Source organism: Rousettus aegyptiacus, unplaced genomic scaffold (assembly GCF_014176215.1).
Source record: "Rousettus aegyptiacus isolate mRouAeg1 unplaced genomic scaffold, mRouAeg1.p scaffold_m13_p_17, whole genome shotgun sequence".
Classification (NCBI taxonomy): domain Eukaryota; kingdom Metazoa; phylum Chordata; class Mammalia; order Chiroptera; family Pteropodidae; genus Rousettus; species Rousettus aegyptiacus.
In genome coordinates this window covers 15,651,667-15,669,512 of record NW_023416292.1, presented here as the reverse complement: position 1 = coordinate 15,669,512, position 17,846 = coordinate 15,651,667, and the positions used below count along the sequence as shown (strand labels likewise).

The 17,846-nt window shown below is 38.2% G+C and overlaps 2 protein-coding genes across 6 annotated transcripts in view; both read left to right on the top strand.

Moving 5' to 3' along the window:
- Positions 1-8,235, top strand: part of SOAT1 (sterol O-acyltransferase 1) — a 56,490-nt gene extending 48,255 nt beyond the window's left edge. For both annotated transcript variants that reach the window (XM_016141186.2, XM_016141187.2), the window contains 7 exons: positions 261-306; positions 1,007-1,136; positions 2,838-2,935; positions 4,100-4,198; positions 5,281-5,416; positions 6,019-6,164; positions 7,166-8,235. In XM_016141186.2, coding sequence (XP_015996672.1) covers positions 261-306; positions 1,007-1,136; positions 2,838-2,935; positions 4,100-4,198; positions 5,281-5,416; positions 6,019-6,164; positions 7,166-7,222 — 712 coding nt within the window. In that variant the 3' untranslated portion in view covers positions 7,223-8,235. The remainder of the gene's footprint in view (positions 1-260; positions 307-1,006; positions 1,137-2,837; positions 2,936-4,099; positions 4,199-5,280; positions 5,417-6,018; positions 6,165-7,165) is intronic.
- Positions 8,236-9,519: 1,284 nt separating this feature from the next.
- Positions 9,520-17,846, top strand: part of AXDND1 (axonemal dynein light chain domain containing 1) — a 46,035-nt gene continuing 37,708 nt past the window's right edge. For 2 of the 4 annotated variants that reach the window (XM_036234564.1, XM_036234561.1), the window contains exons 1-4: positions 9,520-14,213; positions 14,508-14,692; positions 15,997-16,169; positions 16,594-16,697. In XM_036234564.1, the coding sequence (XP_036090457.1) occupies positions 14,614-14,692; positions 15,997-16,169; positions 16,594-16,697 (356 nt within the window). In that variant the 5' untranslated portion in view covers positions 9,520-14,213; positions 14,508-14,613. Of the gene's footprint in view, positions 14,260-14,507; positions 14,693-15,996; positions 16,170-16,593; positions 16,698-17,846 lie in introns of all 4 variants that reach the window. The other 2 variants (XM_036234562.1, XM_036234563.1) reach the window with 2 other exon arrangements.

Genomic DNA, 17,846 nt, shown 5'->3' with positions numbered 1-17,846 from the left:
GGGCGGGACCGATGGGCAGGGGCCAGTTCGTGTCCGGCTACAGAGAAAATAGAGAATGAGTTTTCATTTTCTCACTGGCGCGGGGAGCCCCAAATGGTGATTCTGGCCATCTGATTTGCTTACAGTAATTCTTCGCAGAATTATACAAGTATTTCATGTGCCAAATTTGATGTTCTGTGTGGGGAAATATTGCTAAGATCTTTATTAAAGTTCAGTTGTTTACTTTATGTAGCAAACTTAATTTTGTTGCTTTTTTTCAGGACTCCCACTATACGATGGGGTTATGTTGCTATGCAGTTTGCACAGGTAAATCTTTTTAAATTGTCGATAAGGTTTGTTGATTGCTGGGAGATAGGGCTTTGAATTTATTATAGTACTTTAATCTATTTAAATCATAGGTGTATTTATGTCTTTTGGTAGCTCTAGAACTCTTTCTGAAGTCTTTAAATTACTCCCAATACAGTAAATGGTGCTTGTTTTGCCAACATCAGAAGTCATTTTCTTTAATAAAAGAATTTATTTTAATGAAAGTAATTTCATTTTGGTTACTTCAGTAAATATCTACATTAATTTTCCCCTTCTTGGTTTATTTTATTTTTTTTATTTTTGGTGATATATATATATGTGTGTGGGTGTGATCTGACTTTCCCTCTACTCCTCCCTGACCCCTTATCAGAATCATAAATTCCAAAAGATCCTGTTTTAAATTCTTGTCTCAGTCAAATACCCATTTATGGAATAAGTTATCTTGTTGTGGGTTTTATGTAGCAGGAGAAGCAGGTTCCAAGAGGTCCGATTTTTTAAAAAATGCCATTTGGTAAATGTGTTGGGAAAAGGCATGGTAGAAACTTGGCACGAGTAATATCTGAAGGGTTACAGTTTGGCAGTTTAACGTAGACTATATATGTAAACATTAGTTTAAGGGCCACATACATATCTCTTTGGAAGGCAAAATCACCATCTTTCCTTATCAAGCCATCACTCTCATGTCTTTGCTGTGTTCCAGGTTTTCGGGTGCTTATTTTATGTGTACTACATCTTCGAAAGGCTCTGCATCCCCCTGTTTCGGAATATCAAGCAGGAACCTTTCAGCGCACGAGTTCTGGTCCTGTGTGTTTTTAACTCCATCTTGCCAGGTAATACAGGTGCTGGTTCATTTGGCCATTCTTAAAGTTGCGAGGAAAATAAAGCTATTGCGTATGAGCAGTTTCGATTTACCTGCTTTTAACTATAAACTCATCTACGTGTCTTCACCATCTTGACCTCTTTCTACCTGCCTCGTAAATGAAACATGTTTCCGTCTCAGAGGCAAATCTTTCCACTGGTCTTCTGAGTTTCACTCAACTTTTGCTTTCTCTGGCTGTTTAGATAGTGCTTATTTGTGCTTATTTTCTCATAATCTTGCTCCTAATCTAAATAGGCCACTGAAGCGGCCTTTGTTAAAACCCCCATGCTAAATCCAGTAGGTGCGCTAGCCCTTATTACCCTGTTTGATCTCCGTGAAGCACTGGGGCCCGTGGACCACACTTTGAAATCTCCATCACCACTTTTTCTTCTTCTCCTGTCTTTCTAGCCATACTTCAGTCTTCTAACTTCCTTCATTCCACTTATTTTTTTTTAGAGACATTTGAGTACCTATTATATGTGCCAGGTGCTGTGGACATATAGCAGTGAGTAAGACATACATACTGTACTCTCTAGAAGCTTGTCTTTACAGTTTCCTTCATTTTTTCTTTTTTTTCTTTACCCATTAAATGTTGATGTTTTCCATCATCACTTCTCTTCCTTTCCCTCTCTCCCAGACATCTAGTACCCTTCCCTGATTTCCCCTCACGATTTACTCCAGTAAACTCTTTTTATCTGTCCCTCTACTTGGATATGCATTAGATACTGTGCATCTGTCTCACTAGGGTCCAAATTCCTTGAGATCAAGGATTGTATCTTACAGCAAGTCAGCCTGTCGTAATCTTTCTCATATTATCTGACACATAGTAGATACTCTTGCAAATATTTTTTGGATAAATAAAGTAAACTAAAGGGCTGAGCATGTAAATGGATATTTTACATTGTAGTGTAACATTATACATAAGTAGAATAACTGCTGATGAACTTTGTGTCATTGGTGATGACATTTAACATTGGGTATTGCAAATAGATAGGCATTTGCCTGGCAGAGAAGTGGTAGAAATGTGCTTTCAGGTAGCGGAATGGATATAGAGGTACGGAGTTCTTTTAGAATGGCCAGAGTCCAGTTATGGATGATGTTTGCAACACTGGAAGTAGAGTCGGAGAAAAGTTAACCTTATCACTGTTGACATTTGGCACCGGATAATTCTTTGTTTTGGGGAACTATCTTGTGCATTGTAGGGTATTTGACATCACCCTGGTTTCTAACAACTAGATACCAGTAGCACAACCCCTGGCCCTTGAGTCGTGACAACCAAAAATGTCTCCAGAATTGCCAAATGTCTCTTGGGATGGGGGTTGGCGGGGGGAGGGAGAAATCTCCCCCAGTTTTAAACAACTGGTTTAGGGGAATGCTTGAGGACCAGATTTTGAAGGGCCTCGGGTACCAAGTTAAGCCATACATCTAGGCATTTCTATTAAAAACAGGCTGGATCATTAGTCATCTGTGAAACCCATTTGGAAGGAGGTTATTGCTTTATAAAATTAAAATAACTTTCAAAAGAACACTGTATCATCTCAGGAATGGGTAAGCTGGAATAATAACTTATTTTACAAAATAATTCTAACTAAGCAGATAATAACATATAATTAACTGGTTGGTATGTGAGCTATTTAGAAAGGCTCTTAATAGTGTTAATTTTTATTTTTAGGTGCGCTGATTCTGTTCCTTATCTTTTTTGCCTTTTTGCACTGTTGGCACAATGCATTTGCTGAGATGTTACGCTTTGGTGACAGGATGTTTTACAAGGTAACATACACTTGGACTCATCTTTGTTTTCGCATTTTGTTTATGTCCTCATTGTCAAGTATTTGAGCATCGTTGACTACTAGCTTTTTAATGTAGACATTGTGAAATAATTTTTCCCACAAGATTTACCAATGTTAAGTCTGAAATTCTGGTATTTGTATAATTAGTAAAGCCTTATCTTCTACCCCTATTATACCCTTCAGTCATATAGCATATGGTTTTTACTGGGTCTTGTATCTGTGATTACAGAAGGAAAGCATGTGTCCAGAGGGCGTTCATTATGAGACTGTGCTGACCGTTCATTTATTTGAAATCAGCCGTCTGGTGCTGTGGGAGTGATTATTCCATTTAAAATTGTTGAATAGTTCATGAAGGAAATATCTTTTCCCTCCTATATTTTTGAAAAGCATCAATTCTGCTTTAAAAAGTATGCTTTCACTTCCAAAGTTGGAATTAAGTTCTAGACTAGAACCAGAGTCTACAGATTTGTTTGTTCGTTGTGGTTTTGGTAACACCGCAACCCTACCACTTGTTTCTCAAGGAAATGGTGAGTGTAGGTTGCAAATTTTAGATGTCGGATTATCTTGGTCTGATCTTAAAGTAGAGAATGATATATATATATATATATATATATAGATAGATAGATACATATATATTTGAGCATTAGAATTGGAGGTTAGCTGCCATCTCACTTCTTGTACAACTTGTTTTTCTGTTCGATATCTGCAAACGGTTTTTAGCGTTCGCATGCTGTCTAAGTCTATGTAACCTTAGAATCCTCTCACCGTGTTTTACCAAACTGAGGGGGGATTTATGCATCGCTATTTAGAGGAACACCGAGTTTAACGACTCTTTATGTTCTGTGTCTCCCATCACACCTTGTTCGAGAATGAGACAAAATGAACCTAGGGACTTTATCATATATAGAACTAGAATTGATGTCATATTGAACTCTAATAACCAAAATGCCTTATATAACCAAAAATCTTAATTTTTCTGACATCAGTGTGTGGACTGGCAGTTTATCATAACACACTCCGGGTGTTATGTTACGCACATATGTTCTTTGGGGATACTCGGGGTTTTGCTTCGGCTCTTTGCATGTGTGCGTGTGTGCTTGTGTGTGTGCGTTTTATAACTTCACGTTTTCACATTTTCCCTCAGGATTGGTGGAACTCCACATCATACTCCAACTATTACAGGACATGGAATGTGGTGGTTCATGACTGGCTGTACTACTATGCTTACAAGGACTTTCTGTGGGTAAGCAGCAAGATTTAGGATGTTGTTTAAGAAGTAGACATTCTTGTCCAGAAAGCATTAGTATTGTGCAGCTGGAAGATGTTCTACTTAGTCGTCTTCAATTCTCCGTGAGCCATTTATGTCTAAGAAACCTGCTTTGAATGGTACTGCTTAGAGACCAGTAGGAACAGTTACTAGGTCTAATACCATGTCTTTGCTCTAGAGTTTAATTTCTATAATTCCAACATAAGAATGCATGGAAGCGTTTGGAGAAGTGGAAATGATCCCCCAGGAATGGATCCTTTCTCATGAACCTCACTGCCAGCAAATAATCTCCCTTCGTTTTTGTTTCTTTGTTGAAAGTGGAGAAACAACTGTGTTTGGATTTCTCTCTCTCCAATTGGTGATGCAGGTTTTTGAGACCTTCTTTAGAGCAAAATGTGTTTAGACCGTCGAAGTGTAATCTTGAATCTCACGGTGGATTAACGCTGGCGTCTCCAGCTTGCAGACTTCAGTCGTTAAATAGTGGCGCTGTAAATGACAGCATGTTGTGGTGCAAATACACTGTATTTGAGTGTCCTTTCTCATAGATGTGTAGTTTCGCTTATGGATGAGGCAAGTCTCTTTCTAAATCTTAGTTTTGTTACCTGCGAAAACGGAGAGGGTGCCCGCCCTGTCTGCCATGCTTTATTACTCTTAAGGTTGAGATTTGATGTATCTGTTTATATATGAAAACTAGGTTTTGTGAACCATAGTGATTTACAACTTATTAATGTTTTGGAAAATATACCCAGATCTTTCAACGTGAATGGGTCTTAAAAAAAAATTTTTATAGGGGTATTTTGAGCCAAGCTGATGACATAAGCCGGGAAGCAAGATCTCAAATTTTCCCTCAACATTAATGGTTTTGAAAATGCCTCATTTAAGTAAAATAAGGATTTTTAACACATAGATGTTTTTTTTGAAATTATTATAATACATTGGGAGTAGATCGGGAAATCACGTGTAAACACAACTCCGTAGCACGTGGTAATTTTAGGTCATGTGGTTCCTGCATACTCACTTTGTTAAAACGGCTTTTTACTGTTTTCTTCCTACCCGAGCTTTTCACGAAGAGGTTCAAGTCGGCCGCCATGCTGGCCGTCTTCGCGGTGTCCGCCGTGGTGCATGAGTACGCCCTGGCTCTGTGCTTGAGCTTCTTCTACCCAGTGCTCTTCGTGCTCTTCATGTTCTTCGGAAGTAAGTGTCTTGGCGCGCCACGAGGACCGGCGCTAAAAGAGGAATTTAGGAAATGGAGTGTAGAGTCAGTGTAGAAAACCAGATAGTATTTAGTAGCACCATGTCCAGGGTGTGTTGTTTATCAGATGGTGAGAACATCATGGAGTCATTAATTACACACAGTTCTGTTTCTAGATGCCTATACTTCAAAGTAGGAAATGAACTAAATAACCCTCGGAAGACTATCGATAACAGCGATTTGGCAGGTCATAACAACTGTAGAAACAACTTCCCCATTTTTCCACTCTGTCTGCGTTCACCCCCTGAAAAAAACTGAACCTTTTTTGGGTGGAGGAGAGGGACAAGTTAGAATATGAATGATTCCATGAAATAGATTTTCACATACTCTGAACACCATCTGACTCTGAATTAATCACTGATTCATAAACTTCAACACCGAAGCTTCATTTTCATGTATAGAACCAGTGGCCAAAATAAAACATGTATACACACAATTTGTGCTCATTGTGATAATTAAATGATTGCAGCAGATATCTGAGGCTGTTCATCTCCTGATAGCTGATATTTTGATTTAAATTTTTTTGTCATCTTTCTAATTTTAGTGGCTTTTAACTTCATTGTCAATGATAGTCGGAAATGGCCAATTTGGAATGTGATGATGTGGACTTCCCTTTTCGCGGGCAATGGAGTCATCCTGTGCTTTTATTCTCAAGAGTGGTATGCGCGGCAGCACTGTCCTCTGAAAGATGTGAGTCATCAGTCAGGTTGGAACGGAAAAGTAACCTGTTCATCCCCGATTGTGAGGGTTGGTGGGTAATTTTAAGGGGAGGAGAGTAGTGGAGATAGTGATGAGTTAAGGTGAAGGGGAGAGAAGGATGGAGGAAAAGCATCAGCCTATTATCTGATCTCACTGTACTGTCCTTGAATTTTTCTTTTCTTTGGTTTCCTTCACTTTGAACTCTCCTACTTTTTGGTTTTCTTCTTTCTCTTTTACTGCTTTTTCTTTAACTCCTAATTTTCTTCCTGTGTCCTAAAAATGTAGGTGCTCTCCAGAGTTTTCCCAGTGGCACGTGTATCCCCTGAACCTAAACAAAATGTATTTTTTGCTTCTTGCTTTCCAAGTAAAAATATCCGGCTACACTCACATGCCTAGGATCCCATTTCTCTTTATTTTTTACTTTTCATACTTATGTAAGAGTCTCATTCATAGAGCATAAGCTTTCAGCTGCATATGGATAACTCCCAAATATTTAGGGGGGTGCCTTTATCAAAATTCAGTTTGAATGCAACATCTTTCTATAATGCTTTTTCAAATTCTTGTTCCAGTCTCTTTCCTATTTCTAATCTTTTGCATAAAACTTCGTATTATAGTAATTTGTGTATATATTTTATCACCCTTAGCCTACCACCATTTACAGTGTAGGCTAGTAAAAATACGGCTATGCTAAAATAAAATGTAAGATACAGAAATGCCCATTTTAAATTTGGTCAGAAATCCATGCAATTGTGAGAGTTTACTGGACTTTAAAAACTTCATATAAAGTTTCTAAATCAAATTTATGCCGTAGATAAAAATTATGAACATCTTTTGAGTTACTGAACTGGTTATAGCTTAGAGGTTACTGAAATGCGGGGGCGAGGGGTGGGGGTGGGCGTTTTAGAGATGCACATTAGCACCCTGGCTTCCTCCCACACCACATACGCACAGTGCTTGCAAGTAAACTACTCTTCTACTTTTTTTCCTTGAAGCCCACATTTCTGGATTATATCCGGCCACGTTCCTGGACTTGCCGTTACGTGTTTTAGAAGCTCGAACTTTGTTTCCTTCTTTGAACCTGAAGATGGGGTATTCTGCTTGATTTGAGGCCAGCATCTGTTTCCAGCTATTACCGAAGTTATCTGTGCTATTTGGACTGCTCCGTTCTTTACAGATGACTTACTCCATTCCTAGGTCACCTGAAGCTGAGCTTTTGGAAGTTTATTGGAATCTTATGTACTTAAGCAGACTTTTTTTCCTTTTTGGAAGAAGTGGGTCTTATAGCTAATGGAATGACAGATTTTTACTGGGTCATATTGGCTTAAACCTCAGAAATTATATGTTTTGTTTCTTTATCTAATTGGAGACTAAACATCATGTTTTCTTGGCCACCGAATTAGCCAAAAACACTTATGAAGAAGTAATTGAAATACCTCTGGGTTAGACATTTTTTTCATACACACTGTTGGAATGTATGCTAATTAACCGTACAATTGGGAAAGAAAAGAAAATCTTACGGAATGTTTTGCTAGTTCTAGGAGAAAGAAAAAAACATCTATTTTCCAAAGACGATCTTGTCATATATCCTAATTTGTAATTTTTTTTTGAAAAAGTGTAGTTCTACTCCATTTTTATTTGTTTTTACTATACAGCGTAGGTCATGATTTCTGTGAAGCAAAATTATACCTTTCACCTTGAATTCTTGAGTTTGTATCCATAATGTTATGTATTGAGAGAATGTAAGTAGGAAGGGAAAGAGAAAGAAAGCACAGGACAAAGAAAAATGTCTCTCCTTATAACCTCCAAAGTAATTTAAAAAAAAAAGCTTTGCAGAGTCATTCATGTGTTTTAAATTATTTTAATCACAGAACTTGTATGGAAAATAACTTTTTAACTTTAAGGCAGTAACTTCTTTTAAGTTATTTAGAAGTATCCTTCGGTACAGTTATTTTATTGTCTAATAAATACTGACTTGAATTATTTTGCAGACTACTAAGTCTGTAACATAAGTATTAATCACCTTCACTAACATTAAAGTGATTATTAAAGAACCAGAAGCTGGCTCCTGCATTTGCTCAATTATTATACTTTCAATGGTGGTATACAAATTAATATGTGATCAAGAAAATGGACTCTATTATGTGATATTTCCCTGCTGTAAGATGCCCATTACGGATGAAATGTGATGTGGAGGAATTACGTCATTCATGTGTATGAGGTGTGATTAATGTTTGTAAAGACTGAGCACTGGAAGGGATATTAGAAACCAGGTTCAACTTTCCACCCAAAGAAGTGAGACGTATGAATTACCAAAAAGATTCTTGTTATTTGGAGCAGCCAACTTGAGAGGTTATCTTGGTATGTTAATAGCCCTACTGCTATCCAAAAAATTTTGGGGAATCTTTTCCAAATTGTTTTAAAGTCAATTTGAGTCTCACAAGAAGGTGAGTAGTTTCTTAATAGTCACAACTTAATTCGCACCACAAATACCCTTTTAATCACTTATTTTACTTTGATCCCGAAGAATTAAGTTAGTTTTCAAATATCACATCCAACTTCGGCAGAAAGGTGTACCTCAAAGGAGGTTATTTTTGAAAAGGTCCCACATAATCCCACACAGTAATTATCTGCACAGGGGTATAATAATTATAATTGGACCAGAACCTCCAAACAAGACTGCTTTAATCTAGCTTCTGCTTTCTGGCATTTTTATTAAAAATTAAAAATGAGTCATGTCAACCACTTGCATTTTTAACTACATTTTAAATGTAATGAGGGAGCTGAGAAAACTATATTGGTCTGAGACGTGGTTATGAGTAAGCCAATCTATTGAAGCGAAAGAATGGAATTCTTAGGTCCATATTTCTAGTGAGTACTGTAAACAAACCCTCTCACAGAGAGGGCTTTGCTTCTCTGTACTGATTCCAAATACTGTATCTGTTGGACCAATCCAAGTCTATTTTTTAAAAAAACAACTCATCTTCCCTTTGTTTATTAGTGTTCTTTTTTTTTTTTTTTCTGTCCAGGATTTTTAGTGATAACACACAATGCGTGTATAACTGTAGGCTCTTTAGAATGATAAGACTGTACCTAAGGAAATTTGAGAAACGATTAAAGGAACAGCCACTTTCTATGAAAGAAACTAGTTTGATAGCTATGGGCTTATTGCTAGCTGCTTTTAGCAAGTCTTTAAACAAATAAATTAAAACTAAAACTTCTTACTAATGTGTTTCAGGAGGATTTCTTGATCCCCTCACTTCCAACTGCACCCCCAGGCTTTTGCTACTAGCAGTGAAAATTATTTTTACTTAGCAGATGATACATTTTTCCTTCTAGAAAGTGATGAGTTTAAAATTTCTTTCCTTGTAAGAAATATTAATGATAGTAACTTATTTTGGGTGTGTTTTCCAAGAGAACAACTAAGATCTCTAACTTTCTCATTTGATAGATGGTTTTATTCTCAATCCTGGCTAGTGAAGGAAAACAGAGTTTTCCTGGTTTTGGTGGATTCATTTACTGCAAGTGCCTAGATGAAGTTGCTTGCCTCCTGTTAGAATTTAATTAGAAAATGGAGGCTGTTTTTAACCTGTCGGTAACAACATTTTGGAAGCAGAAGGAGTGGAGGCATGTTTTTTTTTTTTTTCAATAGTTCCAAGGTAAAAAACAGATGACATTGGTAGGTTAAGAAAGTACAGTGGAAATATTCTATATTTGAAAACAGATTATGTTATAGAAGTAATTCACTTAGTATGGGCACTTTTCATCGTAAGATTAAAATTATACTTGCCTGAGAAATCGAATCCTGAAGTCCTTATTAGAAAATATAACAGGACATTGTATGATTAAAAGCTGGTCGTTGTGGGCTGTATAGCCTAATAAGATGTAATTTATAAATTGTTGAAGTCTTTTATTCAAAAATATCTTTGTTTTGTGTGGCCATAAGTAGTTTTGAGTAACGTTTGTTGTTCTGTGCCGGGAAAAATAACGAAGGTAAACTAATATGACTGTTGTAACTAGGTGGCCTTAACCATCAAAAATAAATAAATCGTCACACTTAAGCCCCGCGTGTAAAACATAAAATGTAGCAGCTTCCACTTGAGATAGAGATGCAGGACTGGAGCCTTTTTGTTTGCTATACCCATTTTCTCCTACCCTAAAATACCTAGTTTGAAAACCAGTGATACAGTTATAAGAGAACATGCGCGGATTTTTGATTAAGATAACGCCATACTTACTAGCAGTGTGACCATGGGCAAAGTTGCTTAATTTATCAGAGCCAGTTTTCCTCATCTGTAAAATGAAGTAATAACTACCTCATAGGGTTGTTGCAAAACGCTAGTCAAGCCCTGGCAATAAATAAGGCCTCATTATTTTCTTCTCCTCCATGAATTCTCAATTCTTTTGATCTCATTAGAATCCTTTAAAAATATGGACGTTTCAAATGCTACAAACTCCCAAGAATATGTGCTTTTTTGAAACCCCGGAGGATGTGAATTGGCCTTACACCTTGATTGATATAATATTATAACTCTCCCATAATGGAACCTGACAAGAATTCAACAAGATTATGTTAAAGGCATTCACCGATGTTTCCACCTCTCCAAACACTTTCAGATTTATCTGTTTAGCATTAGGGTAGTGGGGTAAGCTTCTAAAAAGAAATATATTTCTGCTTTCACCTAGGTATTATTAAGTCGAGAGTTTTAGTAAGTTTAAGTGACTTGTTTATTAATCTTGTGTAAAATTTTATGTAGCTTATGTGGTTCATATCGTAGTCTATGTGTATGTATGATATATAAAAATATAATTACTATCAAAGCTGTGTTGGACATTGTTCAACATTTTATCTCTAGGCTTTACATTTATGGCTCAGAAATTAGAGCAACTGGGATGTAAATGTTTTTGAGGGATGTTATTATTAACACTTATATAAGTGATTAGTTTCTAACATCACTAAAGTTTCTATCAGGTTCTAGAGTGTTCAAACCCAGTTTATAAAGGAGATAAAATATGGCCTCTCTGGTTGAAACAGGGAAAATAGAGCCCTCCTTGCTTGGTTAGCCCTACCCTTCTCCATTGAAATTTAATGTCCAGTTTGGAAATCAAGAAATAATGATAAAATTGATGTCCTCTAGAATGGTGAGAAAACTGTATAATCTATGTAATCTACTAAATCCTTAATAAAGTAGTTTTTTTCCTCCTGTAAAGTATAAAGACTTTTTAACAGCTACTTTGGATTTGAGCAAAAGGCATTAAATTCAGAATTTTTTTAAAAAAAATCTAAGATTGCCTCTGTACTTTTTTTTCCTAAATGCTTTCTTCCTTAGTTCTACATTATTATATATTTCTGCAGTCAGTATTCCCTTCTCAATGAAGTATTAACCTTCGAGCTAGCAGATAGCCATACTTTATGGTATTCTTTCGTCTTAATGAAGTGGTAGTTGAACTTTCTCTCTGTTTTAACTTTGAAACATGAGGCACTTTGTGCACCCAGTCATTAAGGGAGATAATTTGAGTCCCCATGTGCAAATGTGCCAGTTCTTGGGTGGGAAGAGAGCTCAAGCCCCAGCTCTGCCATTGGCACCAATATGGCAGCTTCCTTCCTGTGTCTGTACCTTCTCAGCTTGTGCATTAAATCCATTGTGTTCTGAGAATGACAGAAGGGTCACAGAAGTCTGAAGAAGTTTTAGAAGGTTTTGCTATAATGATGTCTTTTCAAATTCATTGTTTTCTCTCTTCCTGAATTCCATTACCTTCTTCCCCTCCAAATCTTTGTTTATCTGATCATTGGTATCACTTTGTTTAGTATCCATTGTATTCATATTAACAAAAAGTTTAAAGTTTTAAACTTTAAAAAATATACATACACGAACGATATCAAAAGATTGCATATGTGAAAAATGTAAATAAATATATTTGGAAAAAACTAGTCTATGTTGTTTTAAAAGTAACTTCCAAGTGTATTCATTGTTAACTATATTTTAACTACATATTTCATGGTCATAAATACTTTGCATTAACCATCAGGCAGCTTTATATGCTGAATATAGCCCAAGAGAAGGGAAAGAACAAAACTCTCCTATCCAGGATAATGGCAGGAAACCACATCACAGACTACAAAGAAATAATGGGACCCAGTTGCGACTGCATTAACATCAAGAGAAGCAGTGACACTGATTCTTGAACCTCCTCTCATTATATTGGTCATTTGTGTCTTGATTCCTTTCGTCCTTGGCCTTTGAAAACTTGCGTATGGGTGTTTCTAAAAATGTACCTCCCTCCCCTCTCCCAATGGATAGAAATGACTTCGGTTTCTAATAGAAGGTGAAGTTGTGTTGGCCAGGCAGTGTGCTTTTTCAGACAAGAATTGATATTTTATATTTAGGAAAATTAGTACCTGCTCCTCTTGCATTTTCCAAAGGTATTTTCTATCAAAGACTTAAATACTACTTTATTTCCTTTTTAAGGGTCTCTTGGTAAAAAATTAAAAATTATGAGAGGAGTTTCCCAAAAGCAGCAATTGTATTCTCCAGGAGCAATGGTCATATTGTAATGTTCTTATGTTCTCATCTGTTTTTGTACTTTGTACTTTATATACTCTTAAACTGGGTTAAGAACATGAAGGATGAGTTACTTGGTTCTTGCAGTAGCTAAAGGCTTGATAAACAATGTATAAGCTGATACTGGAATTTTGGGACCTCTGAAGTTCAGTCTCTTGGTTCCAAATTATAGAGTCACAACACCGGTGAGGAGGGAGGAAGACAAATATTGAGGGGAAATTGTCTTCTACCTTCTTGTGCATTGCCATCACCTGCTTTGATGGTAGCCAGTCCTTAAAAGTGAACTATATGTATATTTTAATTCTTGGAAAATCTAGAGAAAAATAATGGTGAGCAGAGACAGGGCTAAAGGCTGGAACGCTCAGATATCCAAGGCATTCGACTAGGAGAATGAAAAGGGGCCTTGGAGATTGATTTTGTTTACCATTTTGCTCATATTTCTCTTTGCTATTACCCTGGAAACCAAAAACCAGAGATTTAAGTCTATCGACACAAGCAACAGAACTGTCTAGTTGCTTATCAAATATCGTGTATCGAAGGTGTTTGTGCCACGCACTGTGGTTGGTACCAAGGAATATGGCAGACAAGATTAAGTTTTCTTTCCTCCTGAATTTTATTTTCTAGACTATCGGGGTCTAGATGCATGGATTCCACCAGCATTATTTGGCATTAAGGCTCCGTCTTACACAAAATGACCCCTGGTGGCAGTAAGGGGCGGGACCTCAGCTCCTCGGAGCGAATGTGTTTATCACATACTTCACTGAGAACAGGTTTTCAAGCAGGAAGACCCAACGATTTTTACCTCACCTAATAAAGTTCAGTCCCCTTCCCTGCCTCCAGGCAAAGAAATGTCTCGACCTAGGAATGCCTTCCGCTTGCTCCAGAGGTCAGTGCTTAGTGTCCAAGGATGTTAGTTGATCGAGATGCCCAGGACGGGGGCTGCATCATAACAAAGCCTCAACTGATGGCAATCCAGAGTTTTTGATTACCCTATTTCCCTCTGAATTTGGCTTTAGAAAAGAATGCAGAGCAACAAAAAGGGGTAGAATGCTTGTCCAAATCCGACGGTGCGTTAGGTAGCGAGGCGGAGAGCTCGCCCCGGGGGAGGGGGACAGCGGCCCGGGCCACCGCCGGCGCCTGCGCACTGTGCAGGAGGCCCCGGGCTCGAATACAGCCTCGGGCCCCGTGAGAACGGTCTGATTAAACCTTTTTATTCTCCATCGCTACTGAACTTATACTGCGATGTAAAAACACATCGCGTCCCCGAGAGACCGTTGGGATGGTTTCTTTAACTGTCCCCTGCCCCCCGGCACCGCCGAAGGCAGCCCCCACTGAGACAGGCTGAGGCGCGGGTCCTGGGTTGCTATGACGACACGCAGACGTCCGGGCACAGGCGAGGTGGCGAGATGTGCGGCGGGAAGTACAATTTACGGGTACAGGTTGCAGGTGCACGTGTCCCATCACTTCTGAGGCAGAAACGGTGCGACCGCTGCCCGACCCGACTCCGTGGAGCTGGCGTGCGCGAGGTCGCCGGGGCCGGGGACCAAGCCGACTGTTAGTGCGGGCGGGCGGTGGCCCGGCGCGTCCTTTCGGGCCTGGGCCCAGACCCTGACACACCCACAGGCTTCTTAGTCGCGTCATGTGACCTCAGGGAACACAGAAATGTCCCCAAAGGCGGAAAACCCACGCTCGATGAATGATCACCTCCGATATTAACACAAACCCTTAACGTGTCCCTCCCCACCCCCCTCCCCCCCTTTTTTCTTGCTTGCAGGTCAGTTTGGCAGCTCTGCCCCATGTGCCGCTGATTTGTGTCTAGGTTCGCTTTCTGGAGGGATATTTCAGATTACTGAAGAGAGTGATAGGAGGTTTTTTTTACCATGTCTCACTCGAAAACACCCTCCGCGTCGGCACGTGAGGGCAAAAAATTAAAAGTCGCTGCATCCAAGGAAGAGACAGGTAAAGTTCATAAAGGGTCCCGCAGGCGTTCATGATCATGACCATAGAAATCACCATCCGTCCACCGTTTTCCTTCGTTTGAGACTTCAGGATACTTAACTTCATTTTCCCATTACACTTGCTGCAGAAAAATCAAAAGCCATTCCTTTGATCGTATTACCTATTTCAATACTCCACCTAAGGACTGTGATATTTTTTCACACGCTGATGAATTTTTTGTTTAAAATTAACCCTATTTTAAATACTAGTATTTGTACGAATGGTACTTTCTTCGGTACCTTGAAAGGAACCAGTTTGTACCAGGTTTTCGTCGTTATTCTAAATGAAAATAGTTCTTTCTTTAAAATTTTCATTCGTGTACGAATAAATGCAGATCTGTACTAGAATAAGTCATCTGGACTCATTCCTATCCCCAGTATGTCAAAGCTTCCTTCAACTCACCATCTAGTTTTTAGGGGAATTTGTGCTAATGCCCCGCCTAACCTTTTTCTTTTCTTTTTCTGTTTCCTCTGATACTCTGACTCCATCTCATACTTTCAAGAGCTAGGAATTAGGTCATGTGAACTTCAGAGGTTTTAACAGCGATCAAAGCATGATACCTACTTAGAGAAAGAAACATAAACCATACTACGTGAGGGGCATAGATTAGTGGAGAGATCTTTAAGAGTGACAACCCGATTCTTGACTGACTTCATAGTAGACCTCTTCCTATCTTAGCCTGACTCCCTACTTATAATCCTCTGCCCTAGCCACGTAGACCACTCTTTGTACCGTTCTTTACTAGTTTGCTCAGATGATCCCACTTTCTTCATTTCCAACAATCCCAGTTCTGCTTTTACTTTTAAACCCAGTGCTGATCCCTTCTCTACAAATGCCCCAGTTTAATGCAATGGTTCTTATCTTCAACTTATATAGAAAAAATACTAAATGATGTGACAGTTTTGAGGAGAGGAGGTTTCTTTTGTCATTTTCACATGGAAGAGAAAATAGACGTTCCCACCATCTTAAGGCTAACCTAGTTAATTGAGCAAGTGAAGTGAATTTAATTTTTAACTTTGATTTTCCAGTAATGGAAGTTTATCTTTGTGCCTGAGTTTTTGAATCTGTGTCTGATTTAAGTATGAGTAGGGCAGGCAATATGAGTTTCATTTAGCTAGATGGTTTTCAGTGTTTTAAGTATTGTTATTCTTAGCGGTCAGAAGAAGTCTTTCCTCTGTTAGAAACATATAAAAGATTGATGAGGCAGCTTGAGAATCTAACTCCAAAAAACCACAGTAAACTTTTCTTTCTCATTACTTTTTTAGGACTTCCTGAGCTAAGGGAGAAAAAAAGTATGGTGGATCATTCAAAACCGCTTCCTGCTTCCCTTCAGAATGAGTTTATCCCCGAGGAAGTTCTTCTTTCTCTGACCTCTGCAGCCTTTGCTGGTCCTTGTCCTGAAAACTTATTACCTCCTAAGAAAATTAAAACCCCAAAGGTGTGTACATACATATGTAAAGTACTTAGAAACATTTATCCTTTTGATATCTAGTTCATTATGTATGTATTGAGCATATGTTATATATTCCAGATTGTCTTAAAATTTTTAAAAATTAATTGACTGTATTGAAAACTAACATCTTTTGGACATATTTCCAAGGGAACGCTTGAGTGTTTTCATTAACCTGTTTTTATGCGATTTACCTAAATGATCACTACTATTGTTAGTCTTGCTATATTCTAGAACTATTAAATTGTTCTAGTCTCAGTCTTTCTCCATAGGATTGAATAAGAATTTTGCTCTCCCTTTTTTTCCTGTAGAATAAGTAAATTCCCTTAATGTAAATACTCAAACCGATTAAGAAAATTTAATTTGACTAGTGCGCCCTCTGCTGTGCATTCGCGTTTTTGCTTTTTCCCAGGGCACCCTTCCGCGCCCTGTGGACCACGTCTGGCATCACCCGGTTCGAAGGAATAAGTTCAGATACCTGATTGACCATCCCGTTTCCCTAACGGGAGCCGGAAGGTAAAGAAAATGAGGGGGGGTTAGATGCAGATTAATAGAGTCATTTTCTCATTTCATATGATTTTCTTGGGAGGGGCAGAATTGGAAAAAATCACAGATTCAAAAATTTTAATGCTTGCAGTATCTTTGATAAATCACAGTATAATCTGAAGAAGACATAGGACCACCTTTTTGTGTATACTTATTATAAGTAGGATGGCAATAGGTGCAGGCTGCACCAACTTTGAGTTTGTTTAAGTTTTCTTTTTGCATGCCTTTGTGTAGCTGTCCCCTTCTCTCCTCTTCCTTGTTGTACCCTACTACAACAAGACCAGACCGGCGGGATGACTTTGGTGTCTCCTTCAGTTGTACATCTGGGAAGAGCCAGGTAACTAGCTTCAAGATGTGGAAAACCTTGAAAAACAAGTGCTTAATCCCTGGTTTTCTTCAAGAGCGAACCCTTAACTTTCACGATATTTCAGATCATATCAGCAAATACTATTTGTCGTTTTCATATAATTTCTAAAAATATTCTAAATGTCAACATTTTCCTGTGAAGATTGCGGCCTGCTCATTTTCCACAGGTGGTCTCTTTATCAATTTACTCCCTGCCTGCTTCTTACTGAAATGTCACTGCATCTGAAAGAAATGTTTACACTTACTAATACTGGGGTAATTTATTTAGACTTTCTGAGTTCCATTTTCTTATTTGTAAGAAGGGAATAATAGACTTACTCCATTTTGTGTACCTCCCGGGAGTATAGAAGGAACAAATGAAATAATGGATAGAAGAACACTTGTAAAACGATACAGCGCGATTTAATTATAAGATGTCATTACTCAGCTTTATCTCAGTACTAGAAAAAGTGGCTGAAACTTAGGCATTGACTTTTGTGTCCTGCGGCTTTAGTATCGTAAAGTATCTACTTTATTTCATGCCTTCAGATCATGCTTATACTTATTAATAGTAATAATTAGTAGTTATGAGATGTTTGAAATATTTTGAACAATAATTCACTACATCTGAAAGTGGCAATAAATTAACATTAAAGTTTTAATATCAAATGACCTCTGACTTGTGCGAAGATCTGTATGGTGGCAGACAGGGTTATGGCCTCCCCCCAAAAACGTTCTCCCTGTAATCCTTGGAACCTGACATGACAAAAGGAA